Source organism: Natator depressus, chromosome 3, assembly GCF_965152275.1.
Source record: "Natator depressus isolate rNatDep1 chromosome 3, rNatDep2.hap1, whole genome shotgun sequence".
Classification (NCBI taxonomy): domain Eukaryota; kingdom Metazoa; phylum Chordata; order Testudines; family Cheloniidae; genus Natator; species Natator depressus.
In genome coordinates, this window is record NC_134236.1 from 47,479,467 (window position 1) to 47,499,031 (window position 19,565).

Here is a 19,565-nt window from a genome sequence, read left to right on the forward strand (position 1 = left end):
TTGATGATCAGTGGATTCAGACTATTGGGGAATAAGGAGGGGAATGGAGAGTGAATTCCAGAGACAAGGGGTCTCATGTTAATTAGTTATATCTATACAAATGCTAGCGTGGAAAAGTTATAGAAGTCTGAATATTTTGAATTGAGTAAATGTAGGTTATTTGGATAACGCTGGCTTCAGTACAGTCCTTACAGAGATCAGTATATAAATCCTTGACCAGTGCTGTCTAAAAGCTAAGTTGGGACTTGGTGTACTTACTCATGTAAAGGCTCCCCTTATTCCCCACATGGTGCTCAAGCTGCTCGTACCCCTGAAGCATGTAGGCAGAACCTTGGTTCCTCCCCCCCCCCCCCCTTAAATCACTGACCAGCAGAACTGAGCTGGCCAGAGGTGGTTGTACTTTGCTTGTGGTACAGGCCAGCAGCAAATTTATACTGCTTGGATCAAGGGGGAGGAAGTAGTGAGGAAATTGTTCCTCAGAGCCAGAGTCCCTTAACTGTTCTGCCCCAGGCTGGTGCAGCTACTCTGTACCCCATGCACAAGGTTTGTAGCAAAGCCACAATCTAGCCTTAAAAATCAATGGCCTGATAAGGACCAGGAGTTTTGCTCTAGGAAGGTTGGTAGGATTAGGCCTATTGTCTTGCTTTGTATTAAGTACTGCAACTTTAGAAAGAGAGGCTGAAATCCTGGCCCAGTTGTTCATACACGTGTGTATGTTAAATAATTTTATTTCCAACTAGGGCTGTCAATTAAATGCAGTTAACTCAAGTGATTAACGAAAAACATATTATCTAGGTTAAAAAAATAGTTGCAATTAATCACAGTTTTAAACACACAGTTAATAATAGAATACCAGTTTAAATTTATTATAAGTATTTTTGGATGTTTTTCTACATTTTCAAATATATTGATTTCAATTACAACACAGGATGCAAAGTATATAGTACTCACTTTATATAATTTCTTACTACAAATATTTGCACTGTGAAAAAGATAAAAAAAGAAATAGGATTTTTCAATTCACCTCATACAAGTACTGCAGTGCAATCTCTTTATCGTGAAAGTGCAATTTACAAATGTAGATTTTTTTTTTTTTACATAACAGTGCTCCAAAACAAAACAACATAAAACTTGAGCGCCTACAAGTCCACTCAGTTCTACTTCTTGTTCAGTCAATCGCTAAGGCACACAAGTTTATTTACATTTATGGAGATAATTCTGCCTGCTTCTGATTTACAATGTCACCTGAAAGTGAGAACAGGCGTTTGCATGGCACTGCTGTAGCCGGTTTGCAAGGTATTTACGTGCCAGATATGCTAAACATTCATATGACCTTTTGTGCTTCAACTTGTAGATTCCACTTTTTTTATCTTTTAATCGTTTGACTGCCCTACTTCCAACTAAAGGAGTAAAGGAGTAACAATAGTCAACAGATCTGATCCAAACCTTTAGCTGCCAAGTTAGAAAGAGAAAAACAGCCGTATATAAATATGGAAACCCTGTACCCATGGAGCCAATTTAGAAGAGAGGGGCTGAGATTTGTTTAGCCAGCTTGCTAACTCCTCTCTAATAAAAATAGCATCAAGAAAAATAAAATTGCATGTGTGAAGATGGAAAACCTAGTGCTCTTTGAAACCAGAGCTGTCTGAAGGAACTCCCCAGCCTGAATGAATTATTGGGGATGTTTTATGTGGATGGTTTATACATACATTCTTCTTCACTATCTCTTGGAGCCTGAGCTAAAAACAATGGGTTGGATCACCACCTTCTCATGGATCCTGGGGTTACTACACGAATCTCTGGAGATTCACAAATGACATAAGGTCATCTGCATGGAGGACCTATGCCTCTGCACCATGTATGTGCCTCCATTGCCCCATTCACACTTCCTGGCAGCATGGCTCCAATGTAGCTGTTGTACCAGGGATTCCAGCTGGCCCCCCACTCCCTTAGTGGAAGATTCCCACTGCAGAGGAGGTTCCGCATATTAGGTAATCCATTCCCAGGCTGCATTATTTTATCTCCATGGATTCAGAGCAGGCAGAGGCCTCAACCCTGCTAAGGAGAGGCCAACCACTGCCCACCTTCACCCTTACCCAGTCCCCTACCATTGCTTGTGAATCCCAAACCTGCCTCACATGCTCCACAGGGCACTGAGAAATGGGAGGTGGTGCCACAGAGGCAGTTGCATGGAGGATCCCCTCTGTATATGAATTTGAAAGACACAGTTAAGTCTAGCGTCTTCAGTAGAGTTACCCCTGATCTACACCCATGTGATAGAGAAAAATGACACTAATTTACTGAATATAATGTCCAGACTCCTAGACAGTAATTAGGCATTTACATTTCTGTTGTTTTGTCTTTCTCTAACAAACAGGAGCCGATATCCAAGTTTTCTGGCAGTCTTTTTGACACTGATGACAACATTAAAGATCAAAGAAACCCTAGAGCAGCTGTTCAGGAAAAGCACAAAGCAGCAGTGAAAGTGAAGCCTTTTCCAGAGGCTAACAACAAGCCACAGGCTCCTGCCTCCACAGCAGGCAGCTTTCCAGCAGACATCAACAGGTTTCCAGAGGAAACGAAAGAGCAAGTTCCAAGAGCTGCAGAGGTGACACAGCCACCATTAAAGGTAATGCAGCATCTCCCTGAAGAGCCTTTCACTCCCGCTCTGTTCTGTGACTCTTGGTTTATCTGAGAAGCTTTGAATTTAAAGGAGACCGTTTTTAAGTGTGATATATCAGGGCCGGCTCCAGGCACCAGCAAAGGAAGCAGGTGCCTGGGGCGGCCAATAGAAAGCGTCATCTGGGCGGCACGTCCAGGTCTTTGGCAGCAATTCGGCAGCAGGCCCTGCAGTCCCTCTCTTCCTCTCCGGCAGCACTTTGGCGGCGGCTCAACCAGGCTGGTTTTTCTTTTTTCTTTTTCCTTCGCCGCTTGGGGCGGCAAAAAAGCTGGAGCCGGCTCTGGATATATAAAGACAAGAAATATCCTCATCTGACCTACAACATATTCATATAATGCTGTCCGGGGTCCATTCCTGTTCCCATTGGCTTTAGTGGGAACAGGGGTTGGTCCATATTCTGAGTTATTTGTAGCCAAATTTTTGAAAAGAAGCCCCTGATTTTGGGTGACTAAATTTTTGAATGCCCAGCTTCAGACACTGTGGGATGATTTCTCAGAAGGGCTGAACACTCACAAGTGCAAGTGCAAATGAAGTCCTTGGGAGTTGTGGATGCGCCACATCTATGGAGATCCATTCCCAAGGTGTCTCTAGTTGGGCTTCCAAAACCAGTGGTTACTTATGGATATTTGGGCCTTAGTGACTCACAATTAAAGACACAGCCTTACAGACCCTTACCTGTTTTTACAGACCTTGCATACTTGAATATCTCTTTGCAATTGGTGGGAATGCTCAGATGAGCAAGGACTACTGTTATGAGTGGGAATTGCAAAACTGGGCCTTGGATTTATGGAAAAAACTACTGTGTGTGTGTGTGTGTGTGTGTGTAGTGGGGAGGGGAGGGGAGACTAGATCATGGTTTGACCATAGCCCTGAGCATGGCATGACATGGCCTAGGTGCACCTCCCCTGAAGCAGCACAGAGAAGGAACTTCATGCCTCAGAGGCTTGCTCTAGGGGGTAGTGCTTGATGCAGGTTCATACCAGTAGTAAATTATGATCCCTCCCCATGCTGAGTTCTCTCTCTGCTGGCCAGCATGCTGGAGGGAGCACAGACCCTCTCCCTACCCACTTGGTTAAGTTAGGGCTAATAGCAGCTACATAATGCACACATATGGCACTGGAGCCTGGGGAAGCTGTACAGGAATGTAAGGGATGGTCTTACTCCCCTATGTGGATGCACAGACCAGGCTATAGTCTAGCCTGATGAGATCAATGAAGCGTTGTGGGAAATGATGGTCTTGTGAGCTTTGGTGCATGTGACTAACTTTACTCTCATGAATGGTCCTATTGAATTCAATGGGACTACTCAGGCTGAGCATAAATAGGGGTTGGACTCCATGGTAAATGGAGCGTAATATAAGTGCTGTAGGTTTTTTAATCAGTATAATAAGGCATTTTCTTGCACGTTTAAATATAATTAGTTACAAATCAACACACCATGTTAGAACTGTAATATTAATTAAATACACTGTCTGAGTGGTTTAAAACCACAGCTGTATTGAAAAATCCTGAATGTAAAATTTAAAAAAAATCCAAGTTCTGATTGCTTTAGAGGTGTTAGCAAAAGCAGCAAAAGTAAGAGCATCTCAGCTACACACATGACTGATGGATGAAACCTTATTTATCTTCCAGCTCAATTTCAATTTTAAATGGTTTTCCTTACCTAATATTTGCTGTATTAGAATTGTGTTTGCAAGCTATTTCTGGTTTTCAATATCAATGACATTGTTTATGAAAACCATCAAATAGAACTTGCAAAAGTAATGGTTAATTTAAGTTGTCGTTGTGACCTAAACGAATTCCATTTGGCCTGTGTTGTAGGGACTGGAGATGCAGAATATGGTACAAAGATGTTGCCCAGATGTACTAAAATTTCTAGGGATGTGAGAGTGCAGTAAGAATACAATGTCAGCTTTAACTCTGAATTCCCTTGCTTTTTTAAAACCAAAAGGCCTTTACCATTTAATGAGCTAGTAGTCTGAAAAATGTTGATTTTAAAAAAAGGAGAAGATTACATTACAGTAGCTCTAAAAAGAGCAGTCTAAATCCAATTTAGTGCTGATCAACTGTAATTACCTGGTCCAGAAAAGAATGTGTATGGGATTTCAACCCAAAGTGAGTATAAAAACTTTTCCAAAAAAGGGGTTTACAATTCGCTGTGACGCATGCATAGAAATAGTGTTGTTGCCAAGGCAAATGCTCAATAAATCATTGATGTGAAAGAAATAATTTGATCACCCCACCTGTTCTCTGAAATAGATACCTGATGATCAGAATACAACAGCACTAGCTATTTCACGTTGGGTGAAATCCTCTCCTCATTGAAGTCCAATGGGAGTTTTGCCATAGCTTTCAATAGGGCTAGGATTTCATCCATTCAGTAGTACCTGACTCCATAATTAGTACTCTTAAAAGCAATGGGACTAACCACTAATATACTGCTCGGTATATAAGGGTGACATGATGAGAAAATATAAGCTTCCAAAATTGTCTCTGCATGGCTTTCAAATCTAGATCTGGAAATACTGTGTTTCTTTGTGCTTCTGGGAAAGGTAAAGGCTATACTTCCATGTGGTAGTACGTGCGAAGAGGATATTACTAAAGAATAAACACCATTTTTCTTTGTGTTGAATTAGATAGATTGTTTACAGAATGGGAACTACAGTATTGTTGCCTGTGTAATGTATGGGGTGCTGTTTTGATTCATCAGGCCACTTGTTATTAACTATAATTCTCTTGCAGATAACCATTACTGTGTGCAGTCAAATGGGGAGTCTTGGTATTAGCATTGCTGGTGGAAAGGGCTCATCTCCATATAAAGAAAATGATGAGGTGCATTTCATTATTCCAACATTTACCAAGTAATCTTCAGAAAGAGATGGAAAAAAGCAATTTTTGGAAGCTAGCCTATTTAGCTGTTTTCTTTTTGAAGTCATCATCAGTCATCATCCATGTAATGCTGTAAGCTTATTAGTACAGTTGACAAGGGGAACAAAAGGGTATTCTTATATTTGTCCCCAAGATAGATGTTGAAGTTGGTAGTAGCTTTTAACTGTGATGCCTCTTTGCAAGGAAGCATCATGTGAACAATTAGTTCCAGAAGAAGGCCTCACAGCTGAAATCCCACTGGTTATTTTCCACCTGAATTCAAGGTAACTCCATTTGCAGCCCACACACTAATGCAGCTTCCATCCCATTTGTTCGTTCACCCTAACCCCTTTTTGAACAGTGCTTGTCTTTTCTCAGTTTATCATTCAAATCCTTATTCTCAAATATGTCCCTCGTGGCGCTGGGTAAACTGTTACTGACTTGTGTTTATTGCTGTTTGTGTCAGTCAGCAATGGGTGGTTTTATTTTTCTGTTAATGTGTTAATTAAGACATTTAGCTTATATTCATTTAGAGGCAGCTGAGCAACAGGCTTTGAAAATCAATTTGCTGCACATGTACTTTTTAACATCCAAGAGCTATGGGATAAACTCCGTTGGATCTGAAATTTTGTGTTTTATGTTACCAGGCAATCTTAATTGCAAGGGTGGCCAAAGATGGCCCAGAGGACTTGACTGGGGTACAAGGAGGAGACAAAGTGCTGGAGGTAGAAAGCTTTATTTGATAACGGAGTGCTGTATTTTCTTACATGAGCGATAGAATTCCCTACTCCTCCCCCACTGGGTCTTATAAACACATGTTTAATCTGATTTTTTTTTTTATGCACCTGAATCAAAATCCTTAATCTGAATATCCCAGATTTTGGAATTTTGGATCCAGATTTGGACTTTGCAGCTTTGGAACCGTTTTTAGTTTCAATATGCAAATCATTCATGAAATGTTTCAGAGTCGTAGTGTGTTAGTCTGTATCAGCAAAAAGAACGAGGCATACTTATGGCACCTTAGAGACTAACAAATTTATTTGGGCATAAGCTTTCGTGGGCTAAAACCCACTTCATCGGATGCATGCAGTGGAAAATACAGTAGGAAAATATATATACACAGAGAACATGAAAAAATGGGTGTTGCCATACACACTATAACTAGACTAATCAGTTAAGGTGGGCTATTATCAGCAGGAGAGAAAAAAAACTTTTGTAGTGATAATCAGGATGGCCCATTTCCAACAGTTGACAAGAAGGTGTGAGTAACAGTAGGGGAAAAATTAGCATGGGGAAATAGTTTTTACTTTGTTCATGAAATGACATCCTTGACTTCTGAGTTTATTCCCATTATTTACCATATATTTTTCAGATCTTATACTTTCTAAGCGTTTAACAAAATATCCTGATCTTTAATGGCTAATTCATAAAGAAAAAAGAACGCCTTATTATGAACCTGAAAATGCACTGCCTTTATTAGCTCAATGACTAATTCTGAGAAGGTTTCTTATTTACTTCAGTTAGATTTATTAGTCCAGATTTACCAAAGCTTGGTGCAGGAAGTATAAACTACGCTTCCTTATGCCCTCAAGAGGATGCTCACACCGGGGAGGTCAGCTCATAATTGCTCTACTGATACAGGCTTCAAATGAGATGTGCTAAATAATACGTGTGTATGTCTGGCTGCTCTACCTTTAGGCCTTTTTCTCCACTAGTGCCACCGGTTCTTTTGATTCATGTAGGTCCCTCAGGTTTCCCCAATGAGGAGATTGCAGATGTTTTGTGCCAGGATTTTCCTCTGAGCAGCCTTTGCCAGGGCTGTCCTGGGATGAATCTGACCCAGTGGTGCTACTATTCCAAGCTATAGTTCTCAAACTAGTAACCTTTTATTATTGTTGCTAGCACTCTATTATTATTATTATTATTTTTCCTAGAGTTAATACTATTTATTCTGAGATGTTTCTTGTTGAATCAAGGTAGATACATAATATGTATTAAGTTGTCTGCATTGGGGATATAATGCATGATCTACAAAGCCTTTTATAGAAAAGTCCTAGAGAATTTATCGGGATAAAAAAATAGGGAGGTATAGAAAATAAACAGGATTCTACAAGAAATTTACTCCAAGAATTATAGAATTTAACAGAATGATATCCTTTCTCTTGAATGTTTCAAACTACCCTATAGAATTTAATTGAGGATTATATTCCTGTGGTTGAATTCTACAGGTTGGCTGTAAAATTCTTTGGAAAGGTTATAATTCTCTGTGAAATGTTATAGGACTTTTCCATAGGGGTGAATACAAACTTTTTCTTTGAATAAAGGACTACTATTACCTGAAAACAGTTGGATTTTGGCAAACTGAAAATTTGAAAGAAACATTTTATCCATATGTATTTCATATCAGCAGATTATCTGCAAAATAAATCCACTTTTCTAGTTACTATTGGCCCTACTGTGCCCTCAGTTTTGAAGTAGAATTCCTGACTGAAATAAGTAGACAGTTCTGCTTAAAAATCAGTGGTGCAGTATGGACTCATGCAGTAATAATCTCTTAGAACCCAGAGTCACTCAACATGTGTTAGCTACTAAATATTGTTCAGTTGGTGAGCGTGTAAAATCAAGAACCAAAAAGGGAAGACATTCCTTCTCAAATATGCAGCTGGTTCAACAAGTATCTGTATTTCCTGTGCATGCCACAAGATGGCACTATTAGCAGAACAATTCAGATATTTTAAAATGTGGGGAAAGATTTCACTTTTTTGCGAGATGAAAAGGAATTAGTACATTAAAATATATTTAAAAAGGAGTTTTAATGTTTTGACAACAGGACAAATGTAAGTTCAAGAAACTAAAATTGTCACTTGGCTTTACGTTTTACAATTTTTTAGTGTTCTGACCTTTTCAAGAACTCAAACACACATATTCGGTGAATTAAGGAACAGTGAGAGGAATTAGCCCACTCTGCTTGAATTTACCCTGGTGGAATCCTACATGATAATGTGTCTAGTCACTGTTTAAGCTGATTTGAGTTTGGGGGAGTTAGTTATCCTTTATTTTAGCAGTACCCAGAAAATAAAGGTGGTCATTTTATGCTTTTTTTTTTTTCTTTTCCCCCCTCAAGGGATCCATCCTTTTAGAACCAAGCACACCTGACTCTGGTCCTGGTGAAGCACCAGCTAAAAGCAGCCCATTCCAGACAGTAAATCACATCATAACAGTAAGTGAAGATGGTGAATTCAATGAACAAACAGCAATGCTTACACAAATATTTTTTGACTTGTGTTACAAATGCTGCCCTAGCATTCGGAGAGACAACATTAGCAAAAATTTTGAATTAATAAAAAGTTGGATAATAAAAGAAACACTGCATTATCAAATACTCAGATTATCAAATACTCAGCAGCCATGATCAGGACCAAATCCCAAAAGAGCTCAATTCCCATTGAGAAATCAAACTAAGAAATCAGATTTTCACTCTTTTGGGTCTCTTGAAAATCTGTCCTTAAGTGCCACACTAGGAGATGCTGGGTGCTGAATATTTTTGTAAATCTGACCTTTCCTTAGATGCTTAAATGGAAACTCAGCTCTTTTGAAAATCTGGGCCTAGCTGGGGATGCTGCTGAGCACTGTCCCATTATCTATTCGGAACATACTGTATAATCCAGGGATACTCAAGGGAAAGAGGAGTGACCACATTGTCTAAAATATTCTCTCAAATTTTAACTCAGTTAGAGCCTTCATACTGGAATGCCTGCCTCCCCTAGAGCTGGTACCAGGTGGTTCTATCTACCAATAGAATACTTTGTTTCAGTTCCCTTTCCTCCAGCCTCTCTCTCAAACCACACCTGCCTGTGACACAGCTAATGGGGCAGGGGAAGCTCTTTACACTAATTTATATGTGTCAAGGTTCCTTCCCCACTCTGAACTCTAGGATACAGATGTGGAGACCTGAATGAAAGACCCCCTAAGCTTATTCTTACCAGCTTAGTTTAAAACTTCCCCAAGGCACAGATTTCTTTCTTGCCTTGGGAACCAGCTTAGGTTAAAAACCTGATATGCTGCCACCACCAAGCAATTTAAACAGAGAACAGGGAAAGAGCCAACTTGGAGACGTCTTCCCCCAAAATATCCCCCCAAGCCCTACACCCCCTTTCCAGGGGAAGGCTGATAAGAATGCTCACCAATTTGTACAGGTGAACACAGACCCAAACCCTTGGATCTTAAGAACAATGAAAAAGCAATCAGGTTCTTAAAAGAAGAATTTTAAGAAGAAGAGGTAAAAGAATCACCTCTGTAAAATCAGGATGGTAAATACCTTACAGGGTAATCAGATTCAAAACGTAGAGAATCCCTCTAGGCAAAACCTTAAGTTACAAAAAGACACAAAAACAGGAATACACATTCCCTCCAGCACAGCAAATTTTACAAGCAAAAAAAAACAAACGAAAATCTAACGCATTTTCTAGCTAGATTACTTACTAACTTTACAGGAGTTGGAAGGCTTGCATCCTTGATCTGTTTCCAGCAAAGGTATCACACAGACAGGCAAAACCCTTTGTCCCCCTCCAGATTTGAAAGTATCTTGTCCCCTCATTGGTCATTTTGGGTCAGGTGCCAGCGGGGTTACCTTAGCTTCTTAACCCTTTACAGGTGAAAGGATGTTGCCTCTGGCCAGGAGGGATTTTATAGCACTGTATAAAGAAAGGCGGTTACCCTTCCCTTTATATTTATGACAATATGTATGAACATATGATTCAGTTTTTATTAAACCTCTGGAATTTTTTAAGCAATTTGATTGCAAGTTGGTCACATGACCAAAAATAGATCAGAGCTAGATCAAGCTGGAGGACATGAAATGACTTTGAATTTGGCTGTGTTTTGAATTGGAAACTTTGAAATTCTCTGCAAAGGAAAATTCTGAAAATTGTTTAGTTTTGGAATGATTGAAATGTTTAATTATGTTTTGATTTGACTTTTTATTTTTATATGATCTTATATAATAATAATTCAAAATAAAAAATAGAAATGAAATGTCATTTCAAAACAAAACAGCAAAACAGAACAGGTCAATGTTGTAGGAACTTTGTTTTTTCAGTTTTTGTCCACAACAAAATGTTGGCAAAATTGACATGATTTCCTGAAGCTTTTTGATTTAGAATGAACTGCCTTAAGTTTTTCTGACCAACTCTAGGCAGAGTTAATATCCTCTTAAGAGGTATTAGCAGATATTCGAGGCTAATAGTCTGTCAGACATCATCACTGCAATTCAACGGGAACATGATTGAAAAGGCTGGTTAATATGGTGGTTGGCTGACCAAATCTTTTGTAGAAGGAGCTTGTTGGCTTCTCCCTTTGATTTCTGCTGAGGAGAGAAACTGACCACTTCCCATGTTATCTCCTGATGGTAACATAACCCAGCTGGCTTCTATGATATTTCCTTCCGGATATGACCAGCTAGCCAGCCCTTTGTGAGAAGAGGAGGGGACAGGTCAGACGATGCTGGCCACTTTAGAGCAGGAGGCCCTGAAGGAGCCAGCTAGCTAGAGCTGTTTCAGGTGGTGAGGTGCTTCAGCACATATTTTCTGCAGAGAAATTTTTGCATTGAAATCTTTGTAAATGTGTCTCTGCAAGAGACTTACTCACAGAAGTCTTTATGCTGACTTGTGCATACTACTGTGCCTTTGGCAGAGGGGAATATACAACACTCTCTGGGACTCTCATCTCTTTGGGAATGTTATCCTATTGACTTTGGATGTAGTCAATACCTCATCTTATATTCTTACTCCGACTTTACTCAGGCACAGCTCCTGTTGACCCTAGGTGGAAGTTTTCCCTGAGAAAGGATTGCAGCATTGGGTCCAGACATCTGGATAAAAGACCAATAGTATTCAGAGGGATGGACTAGATGGTGCAGAAGGTTCTTACTAAAGCTCTGGTGGGCTAGAATCTTCCTCTTATTAAAGATCTAGGATGTAACATTTTAATGATCTTTCTGTCCTTAGCAGAGTATTCTTCTCCCCTGTATTTCTGATCATGCCTCAAAAACAGAGAGGAACATCTTTTGCTACATTTATTAAATTATAAATTCAGAAATAAAACACTTTTGTGTGTTTTTAATCAGGAAAAACTCTCCCTTTTATTATTAATCATACTTCTGTTCTTTCAACATCCTGCCTGGCCTCTTTTATCTCCTATGCTTTAATGATGTCTCCACAGATCGTATCACTGCCATGACAAAAGATGTTGTCTCCAACAGATTCAATTTCTCCTCTCTGGTCTTCCATTCTTCAAAGAGCTGGTTGCTCCAGATTATTTTAAAAGGCTCATTTGAATTTTAACTAGTCCAAAATCCAAATGCTTACATGCCAGCCTTCAGCTTTAATGCCACTTTGAATTATCAGTAATTAGTTGGACAAACAAGAAAATCTCTTTCACACCGCATCACTGTTTTTCAAAGTAAAAATTAGGCCAGGTCTATGCTACCAGTTACTTTAGTATAATATACGTTGATCAGGGATGTGAATATGCCACCCCCCTGAGTGACATAAGTTACACCAACCTAAGCACCTGTGTGGACAGTGCTATGTTGGCAGGAGAGCTTTTCCCAACAACATAGCTACCGCCTCTGGCAGAGGTGGATTTATTATGCCGATGGGAGAGCTTTCTCACGTCAGCATAGAGTATCTTCACCAGATGCACTACAGTGGCACAGCTGCACCAGTGCAGCTGCACAAATATAGCGCTTCTAGTTTAGACTAGCCCTTAGAAACAGACTAGCTTTTTTAAAATTTGTGATTGACCAGTTTAACTTTTGAAATTTACAATCTCAAAAACTCAAATTACAATGAAATATAGTTTTCACTGACAAACTTTACAAACTTGCCATAGCTATGCATAAAAATTACTGACACTCCCACAGCAAAATAACTGCATCTTTTGTTATTTTGGGGTACCTCTGTAAGGACACTCTTCTTTCAGAATAGAAGTGTCTTAGTGTGGGTTAGCTTAAGTTGATTCCTTACTAATTTAAACTAAATCAGAGTAAGACATTCTGAGTCCACAAAAGAGTGTCCACACACAGACTTGCAAAAAGGCTTGAATTAAAACTGATGTAGTTATTTTAGTTGTGTACAAAAGTCCTGAGAAGCCAAAAGATCAAAGGCTGAAAAAATAACCTAATGCTATGGGACTCAAATCACTGCTTGTGGATCTCTGTGCTTTCAGAGCAAGTCCTGACTTCACCTATTTCCAAAAGGAACACATCACTCAAGCTTGCCCCCATACTATGCTGTCTCGGATTCTGCATGCTTTTTATCTAATTCTGTTTCTTTATCTTCGCCATCTTCCTCTTTTTCCTCATGGAGTAATAGTGCTGCTTCTGCATTGACCCTAACCCACCTGCACTGCCTGGCTTTCTCCAAGAACGTGATTTTCTGTTGTTCTGTTCCTCTCAGTCTTCAGTATCTGCTGCTGTTTCTGGAGACTAGACATCTGATCCTCTGTTTAAAAGAAATCAAACCTTATTCTCCAAGTCTGAGTTTGCATTGCAGTGGACTCTCTCCAATACGAATGTTATCAGCATCACCTATTCTTCTCTTCTGAAGTGTGTCAGCATGTCCTGCTTCTTTTCTGGTCCATCTTTGTTGCAACTTTTGACCTAATGATTCCTTAATATTACCAGGCTGTTTGGACTTAATATTGTTTCCAAATCCTGTCATGTGATATCTCCCCAGTGTCCATTAAAATTCATTTTTCTTATCTTTCTACCTTAAACCCGCAAATTTCCCATGTTTCCTCTGTTGTAGTGTTATATGTCATTTACCAATACAGTCAGCCCTAATTACTAATTATTGCAGATTTTTCAAAGAAGCCTACAATTATTTCAAGGCGAGTTGGGCATGTATTCCCATAGGTGGTCCTCAGTTTTAAGGAAATCCCTCTCCCCCATCATTGAAATCATCAATCACACCTTATTATTTATGCAGAGTTGAATGGGAATAATTTCCCCCATCTTATGAAACTTTTGGAAATTAAAAAAAATTTCCCATTCCTCATCTGGATGAAACAGAGACCTGATTCAGACCAGGGACTTGAACCTAGGTCACCTGCATCCCAGGTGTGTACCCTACCTACTGGACTAGAGAATCTGTCTCTCATTCAATGAATATTTAATTATTTATACAAAATGGAACAGCTCCAACAGGAGAAACTGTGCAAGACCCACCCTAGAGAACCAGATAGTCTGGTGATCAGGACACACCTGAGGTGTACAAGACCCAGGTTTAAGTCCCTGGTCTGAATCAAGCATAGCAGGGGCTTGAGCTTGAGTCTCCCACAGCTCAGAGAAATGTCCTAACTCCCAGACTATTCTAGGGGCTGGCTCATTCTCTCTCAATCTGCAGAAGAATTGTGGTGGTAAAGGATGTTCATAGTCACCGCTACGCAAGAGGTCCTACAGTTCATCAGCACAGCCCCCAAAGTGGGGTGGCACTGGCCAATGAGTGTGCAGAGTAAAGCTCTCCTTCTGAGGGTGGCAATGCAAACCCCCCCCCCCCCAAAAAAAAAAAAAAAAACCCCAACCAACCAACCAACCAAAAAAACCCTGGTGTGGAAAGCCTTGGCTGTGATAATCTCAATTAATGTGTCTGCCCTTCAATTTGCAAGCTCCCCCCCCCCCCACTTGCACTGAACCATCTGGGCACGCATCACTCTGCCTTTCATTCGCATTGTTCAGACATGATCCAAGAAAATCTTTACATCAATCAGAATCAAAATGGACAAATCCTTTTCATCTACAGTCAATCCAGGCCTTGCAAGAAAATGCCCTCCTAACGGAGGACTGATTAAAAACTCAAATGTAAGCATCAATAACTTCTTTCCATTCCTAGTAGTTTCTGCTATCTCAGGAAAATGTAAACTTTTCACAGAAATGCGATAAATTTTCCTTCTCCATACTTCAGACATCACCTCATCTTCGTCATTTTATTGGAGCAAAAGTAATTGAATGTTCAGCTCAAAGAAGCAGAAGTCAGAAGATACCATTTAAATGGACTACAGAATGCTTTAATCCTCTTCAGTGATCATCAGACTTTTGTTCCAAAATTGTTTCAAACAACAAACAAAGCTTCTCAGAGTGAATGCTTTGAGAAACCTGTTATCCTGACATTACATGATTTGATATTCTTTTCAGACCCCTAAAGTTTTCTATGAAGAATTGCATTATCATTGATCAAAAACACCTACATGGTCCCTAGTGTGGTCAGATCAGTTTTTTAAGATTCCCTTCTAATTAGGTAGTTTTAGAGATTATAAGATCTGCTTCTCAACTGGCTTGCCTCTTGTCTAGGCATTTACTCCTCTGCAAGTGGGTGCAAGTTGCAAGCATTTTGATTTGGTTGCATTTTACATCCACTTTGTATGGATCCATTCCTACATAGCACTTAGGCACAAACATAGCTTGCTCATGTGAGTAGTCCCTGTGAAGTCAATTGGACAATTCATTTGAGAAAAACCATGCATGTTCTTAACTGCTTTGAAGGATCAGGCTGTAAATGACTACACAAGATGAAAGACACAGGAGAATCAAGTCCTTCTGTATCTAATTTAGGGCGCATCACTCAGTATGGCTTTGTCTGATATTTCAGCACTGTATGTTGGTGGCTTTGATTCTAAGGCTTGTCTATGTGGGAAGTTAGTGAGCAGCAAGTTAGAGCGCCTTAAATTCACACCCTAACTACTCTGCGCTAATTCTCTGTGTGGACAAACATACTTCACACTAAAAGTACACTTAAGCATATCGAGCTGAGCCACTCAAGGGTACTTCTAGTGTGGACTAAGAGTGTCCACATAGGGAATGAGTAGGGAGTAGCTAGTGTGGTATAAATTCACACTCTGGCTTACTGTGCACTAACCTCCTGGGTAGACAAGCTCACTTTGATTCTAAGTGATAAAATGGGCTTGTCTCCACTTACTGGGGGATTGATGCGTGGTGATTGATCCACCGGGGGTCGATTTAGCGGGTATTGAGAAGACCCGCTAAATCAATCGCTCTCCCGTCTACTCCAATACTCCACTGGAACGAGAAGCATAAGGTAAGTCAATGGGAGAGTTTCTCCCATCGACCCAGCATGGTATAGACACTGCACTAAGTCAAGCTAAGGTATGTCAATTCTAGCTACATTATTCACGTAGCTGGAGCTGTGTAATTTAGGTTGACTTAGCCCCGCAGTGTAGAACTGCCCTCAGACAAAACCATATTTAATGATACATTAGAAGATGAGGGAGATGGAGTGAAGCCTGCTAATCAGCAGCTTAAACGACATCTAAACCTGCTGTGGCCGAAGGGAGTTACGAATGAGGAAACACATTTGTCTTTCTCCATCCTTTTTGCCTTTTGCTAAGTCTGAGCTGTGCATTTTTCCCTAATTTCAGCTTCCTTGTTTTTTCCTTGTTTCTTCGGGGAGAATTATACTAGTACCAACTAAGGAGAAGAATGGGGAGAAAATACAATTCTCTTTTAAGCTTGACTCCTCTGCCCCAACAACACAGGAAATACACAATTTTTAAAAAGTACAACACAATTGGGAAATATATAATATATATATGTCTCCTCTTACATACCTCATGATGTATTAAAAAAATAACCAAGAGAAGCACCAGATCCTTAACCTTGTCTCCGAAGACTCAGACAAGCACAATCGAGAGTGAGTCTGCAAGATTGTTCCCAAGGGCATTGGAAGGGTTTATGCCTCGCTCTCCTGGACAACAGTGTTTGGAGCTGGGCAATGGACAGACAGCAGCAGATTCCAAAGGACAGAGGAAGGATTTTATAACCTTGCTGTCACTGATGTCAGCATTTTGGGGTTGGGTGGCCCCAGCAGCCACGTTAGTGTTTGCTTCTCTTTCATATCTCTTTGGCAGTAATGAATTCACACTTTTATTTGCATGTCTTCTGGGCTGTCTATTGAAGTTTGACATAATACCTCAACACACAATCAGTTCATTAAGGCTAAGGCTCTTTCTTTTAATGAAAAAACCCACTGTTACACATGGTGATAAAGATGAAGCATTTAGGGCTTGTCTGTTTCATGTCAGCTAGAACATTTTAACTAACATGTTTTAAAACTCTAGTATAGAGAAAAGTCTTATTGCATGCATAAATTTAGGCAGGCAGTTTCATGTGCATGTTTGTATGCAGTTGTGTGCCTGAGATGTTTAAAGATCTGGAAGAGATCATAATGTCTACCTATTTTATCTGTCTAATTACTCCGCCAGCCACTTCGGTGCTCAGGTAACATAGTTACTAACTTTATCCTGATAGGCAAAGCTCCTTTTGAATTATGCAGGTCATGGCAAATGATACCTCTGCAATTTATCACATGGACATTATGTGTATGTATGAATAATGCACATGGGCTGCATGACATGAAAAGTCATGCAAGTCTGTGAAACTTGTTTAAGTCATTCTTGTATCTTTAACTTCCTTTAAGTTTTCTTTGAGCGCAGGTTGTGTCATCTGTCTTGTCTTTATTTAACCATCACCTTATTGTATTAATTTAAAAGCCAGCAGATGTCAGTATTATCTAAGTTTTGGGGAAGTTGATAAATACATTCACTACTGCAATTCTCAGACACATTATTAGACTCTTCTGATAAAAATTATTATTTTTTAAAAAGCTATATATAATTAATTTTATCAGGCATGAGTAGGAATTATCTCCTTCACTCAGAGTAAAGAAATTTAATTTAGACAAGATCTGTTCATAGAATCATAGAATATCAGGGTTGGAAGGGACCCGAGAAGGTCATCTAGTCCAACCCCCTGCTCGAAGCAGGACCAATTCCCAGTTAAATCATCCCAGCCAGGGCTTTGTCAAGCCTGACCTTAAAAACCTCTAAGGAAGGAGATTCTACCACCTCCCTAGGTAACGCATTCCAGTGTTTCACCACCCTCTTAGTGAAAAAGTTTTTCCTAATATCCAATCTAAACCTCCCCCATTGCAACTTGAGACCATTACTCCTCGTTCTGTCATCTGCTACCATTGAGAACAGTCTAGAGCCATCCTCTTTGGAACCCCCTTTCAGGTAGTTGAAAGCAGCTATCAAATCCCCCCTCATTCTTCTCTTCTGCAGACTAAACAATCCCAGCTCCCTCAGCCTCTCCTCATAAGTCATGTGCTCTAGACCCCTAATCATTTTTGTTGCCCTTTGCTGGACTCTCTCCAATTTATCCACATCCTTCTTGTAGTGTGGGGCCCAAAACTGGACACAGTACTCCAGATGAGGCCTCACCAGTGTCGAATAGAGGGGAACGATCACGTCCCTCGATCTGCTCGCTATGCCCCTACTTATACATCCCAAAATGCCATTGGCCTTCTTGGCAACAAGGGCACACTGCTGACTCATATCCAGCTTCTCGTCCACTGTCACCCCTAGTTCTTTTTCCGCAGAACTGCTGCCTAGCCATTCGGTCCCTAGTCTGTAGCGGTGCATTGGATTCTTCTGTCCTAAGTGTAGGACCCTGCACTTATCCTTATTGAACCTCATCAGATTTCTTTTGGCCCAATCCTCCAATTTGTCTAGGTCCTTCTGTATCCTATCCCTCCCCTCCAGCGTATCTACCACTCCTCCCAGTTTAGTATCATCCGCAAATTTGCTGAGAGTGCAATCCACACCATCCTCCAGATCATTTATGAAGATATTGAACAAAACCGGCCCCAGGACAGAACTATTTCCAGACTCTTAGCAAAGTTTTGTCCCTCAAATTCAGATCCCCATAGTGAAAGGCATTTGAATATTGTGTCTTGCTTGTGCAATGGATGAACCTGAGAACATAGCAATTTTTCTAAAAAAAAAAAAGTTCCAGAGAAAAAATTAATTTGGTATAAGTGGGATCAACAAGTGGATTCCGTTCTCACTTACACCAGAGTCAATCAGGAGTAACCAGCACACTGTCAATAGAGAGACACTGCTGTAAAACTCCTGGTGAGATCAGAATAAGGCTTGTGTGACCTTTCCGGGCTGACTTCCATTAGCACGCTAAGCCTCTGTATATTTTGAGTGCCTTAGAACTGCAGATATTGAGGTTTAGTGTTCAGTTGCTTTCACTATAATCTGAGTTCTTTTTGCGTTCTCTGGTTTTGATAAAAGCAGTAGTGCAAGTAGGGTGGTACTCTCTAGTACGCAGTACCAACGAGATTTTTAGCAGTACGGGGTACCGGAAAGACTTGGGGCTAGCCCCCCCACCTCTGGGGGAGGAGGTGCACTCTGCTCCTTAAAGGAGCAGAACAGCCCTAGGGAGGGCATTCATTCTTTATATGGCTTTAACAACACAATGCATATGCTAACAAACTTAAACAAAGGCTTTTAAATGTTGTTAAATTGGTCAGGAGTCCTCAAGAGGGGAGCGGTGGGATTGGGGTGGGGAGGGGCAGAAGGTGTTTGAACAGTATTTTTGATTCTGTTTATCCCCATTGATCTGAATTATCCACGACATTCATACTGCATCACATCAAATCCAAATCATTAGAGGAATGCCTCTGCTTGCTCTGACCAGAGGATGTTTGGATTCTGATGTCAGCCCAGTTCTGCAGCCTGACAGGTATCAGGTGTTGTCCCCAGTGTAGAAAGAATTCTTCTTTGCAGCCAAACTAGTCTAACAGACTCCTGAAACTCTCTTACTATTTGCATGTCTATGGACCACCTTTGTGGTAAGAAGAAAAGGAGTACTTGTGGCACCTTAGAGACTAACAAATTTATTTGAGCATAAAAATATGGAACACTTCACGAATTTGTGAAGTGTTCCATATTTTTATGCTCAAATAAATTTGTTAGTCTCTAAGGTGCCACAAGTACTCCTTTTCTTTTTGTGAATACAGACGAACACGGCTGCTACTCTGAAACCTGTCTTTGTGGTAAGAGTTTCAGGAGTCTGTTCTGTTCCTATAAAGGAAGTTGAATCTCCCACTGAAATGCAATCTTTGGGTATAATACCATAATGCAGTTTAGGATACAGT

The 19,565-nt window shown here is 40.3% G+C and overlaps 1 protein-coding gene across 2 annotated transcripts in view; it reads left to right on the forward strand.

Moving 5' to 3' along the window:
• Positions 1-19,565, forward strand: part of LRRC1 (leucine rich repeat containing 1) — a 168,828-nt gene that overhangs the window by 142,691 nt on the left and 6,572 nt on the right. Inside the window, exons 15-18 of one of the 2 annotated variants that reach the window (XM_074947835.1) lie at positions 2,378-2,629; positions 5,422-5,511; positions 6,195-6,272; positions 8,672-8,767. In XM_074947835.1, coding sequence (XP_074803936.1) covers positions 2,378-2,629; positions 5,422-5,511; positions 6,195-6,272; positions 8,672-8,767 — 516 coding nt within the window. The remainder of the gene's footprint in view (positions 1-2,377; positions 2,630-5,421; positions 5,512-6,194; positions 6,273-8,671; positions 8,768-19,565) is intronic. The other variant, XM_074947836.1, reaches the window with a different exon arrangement.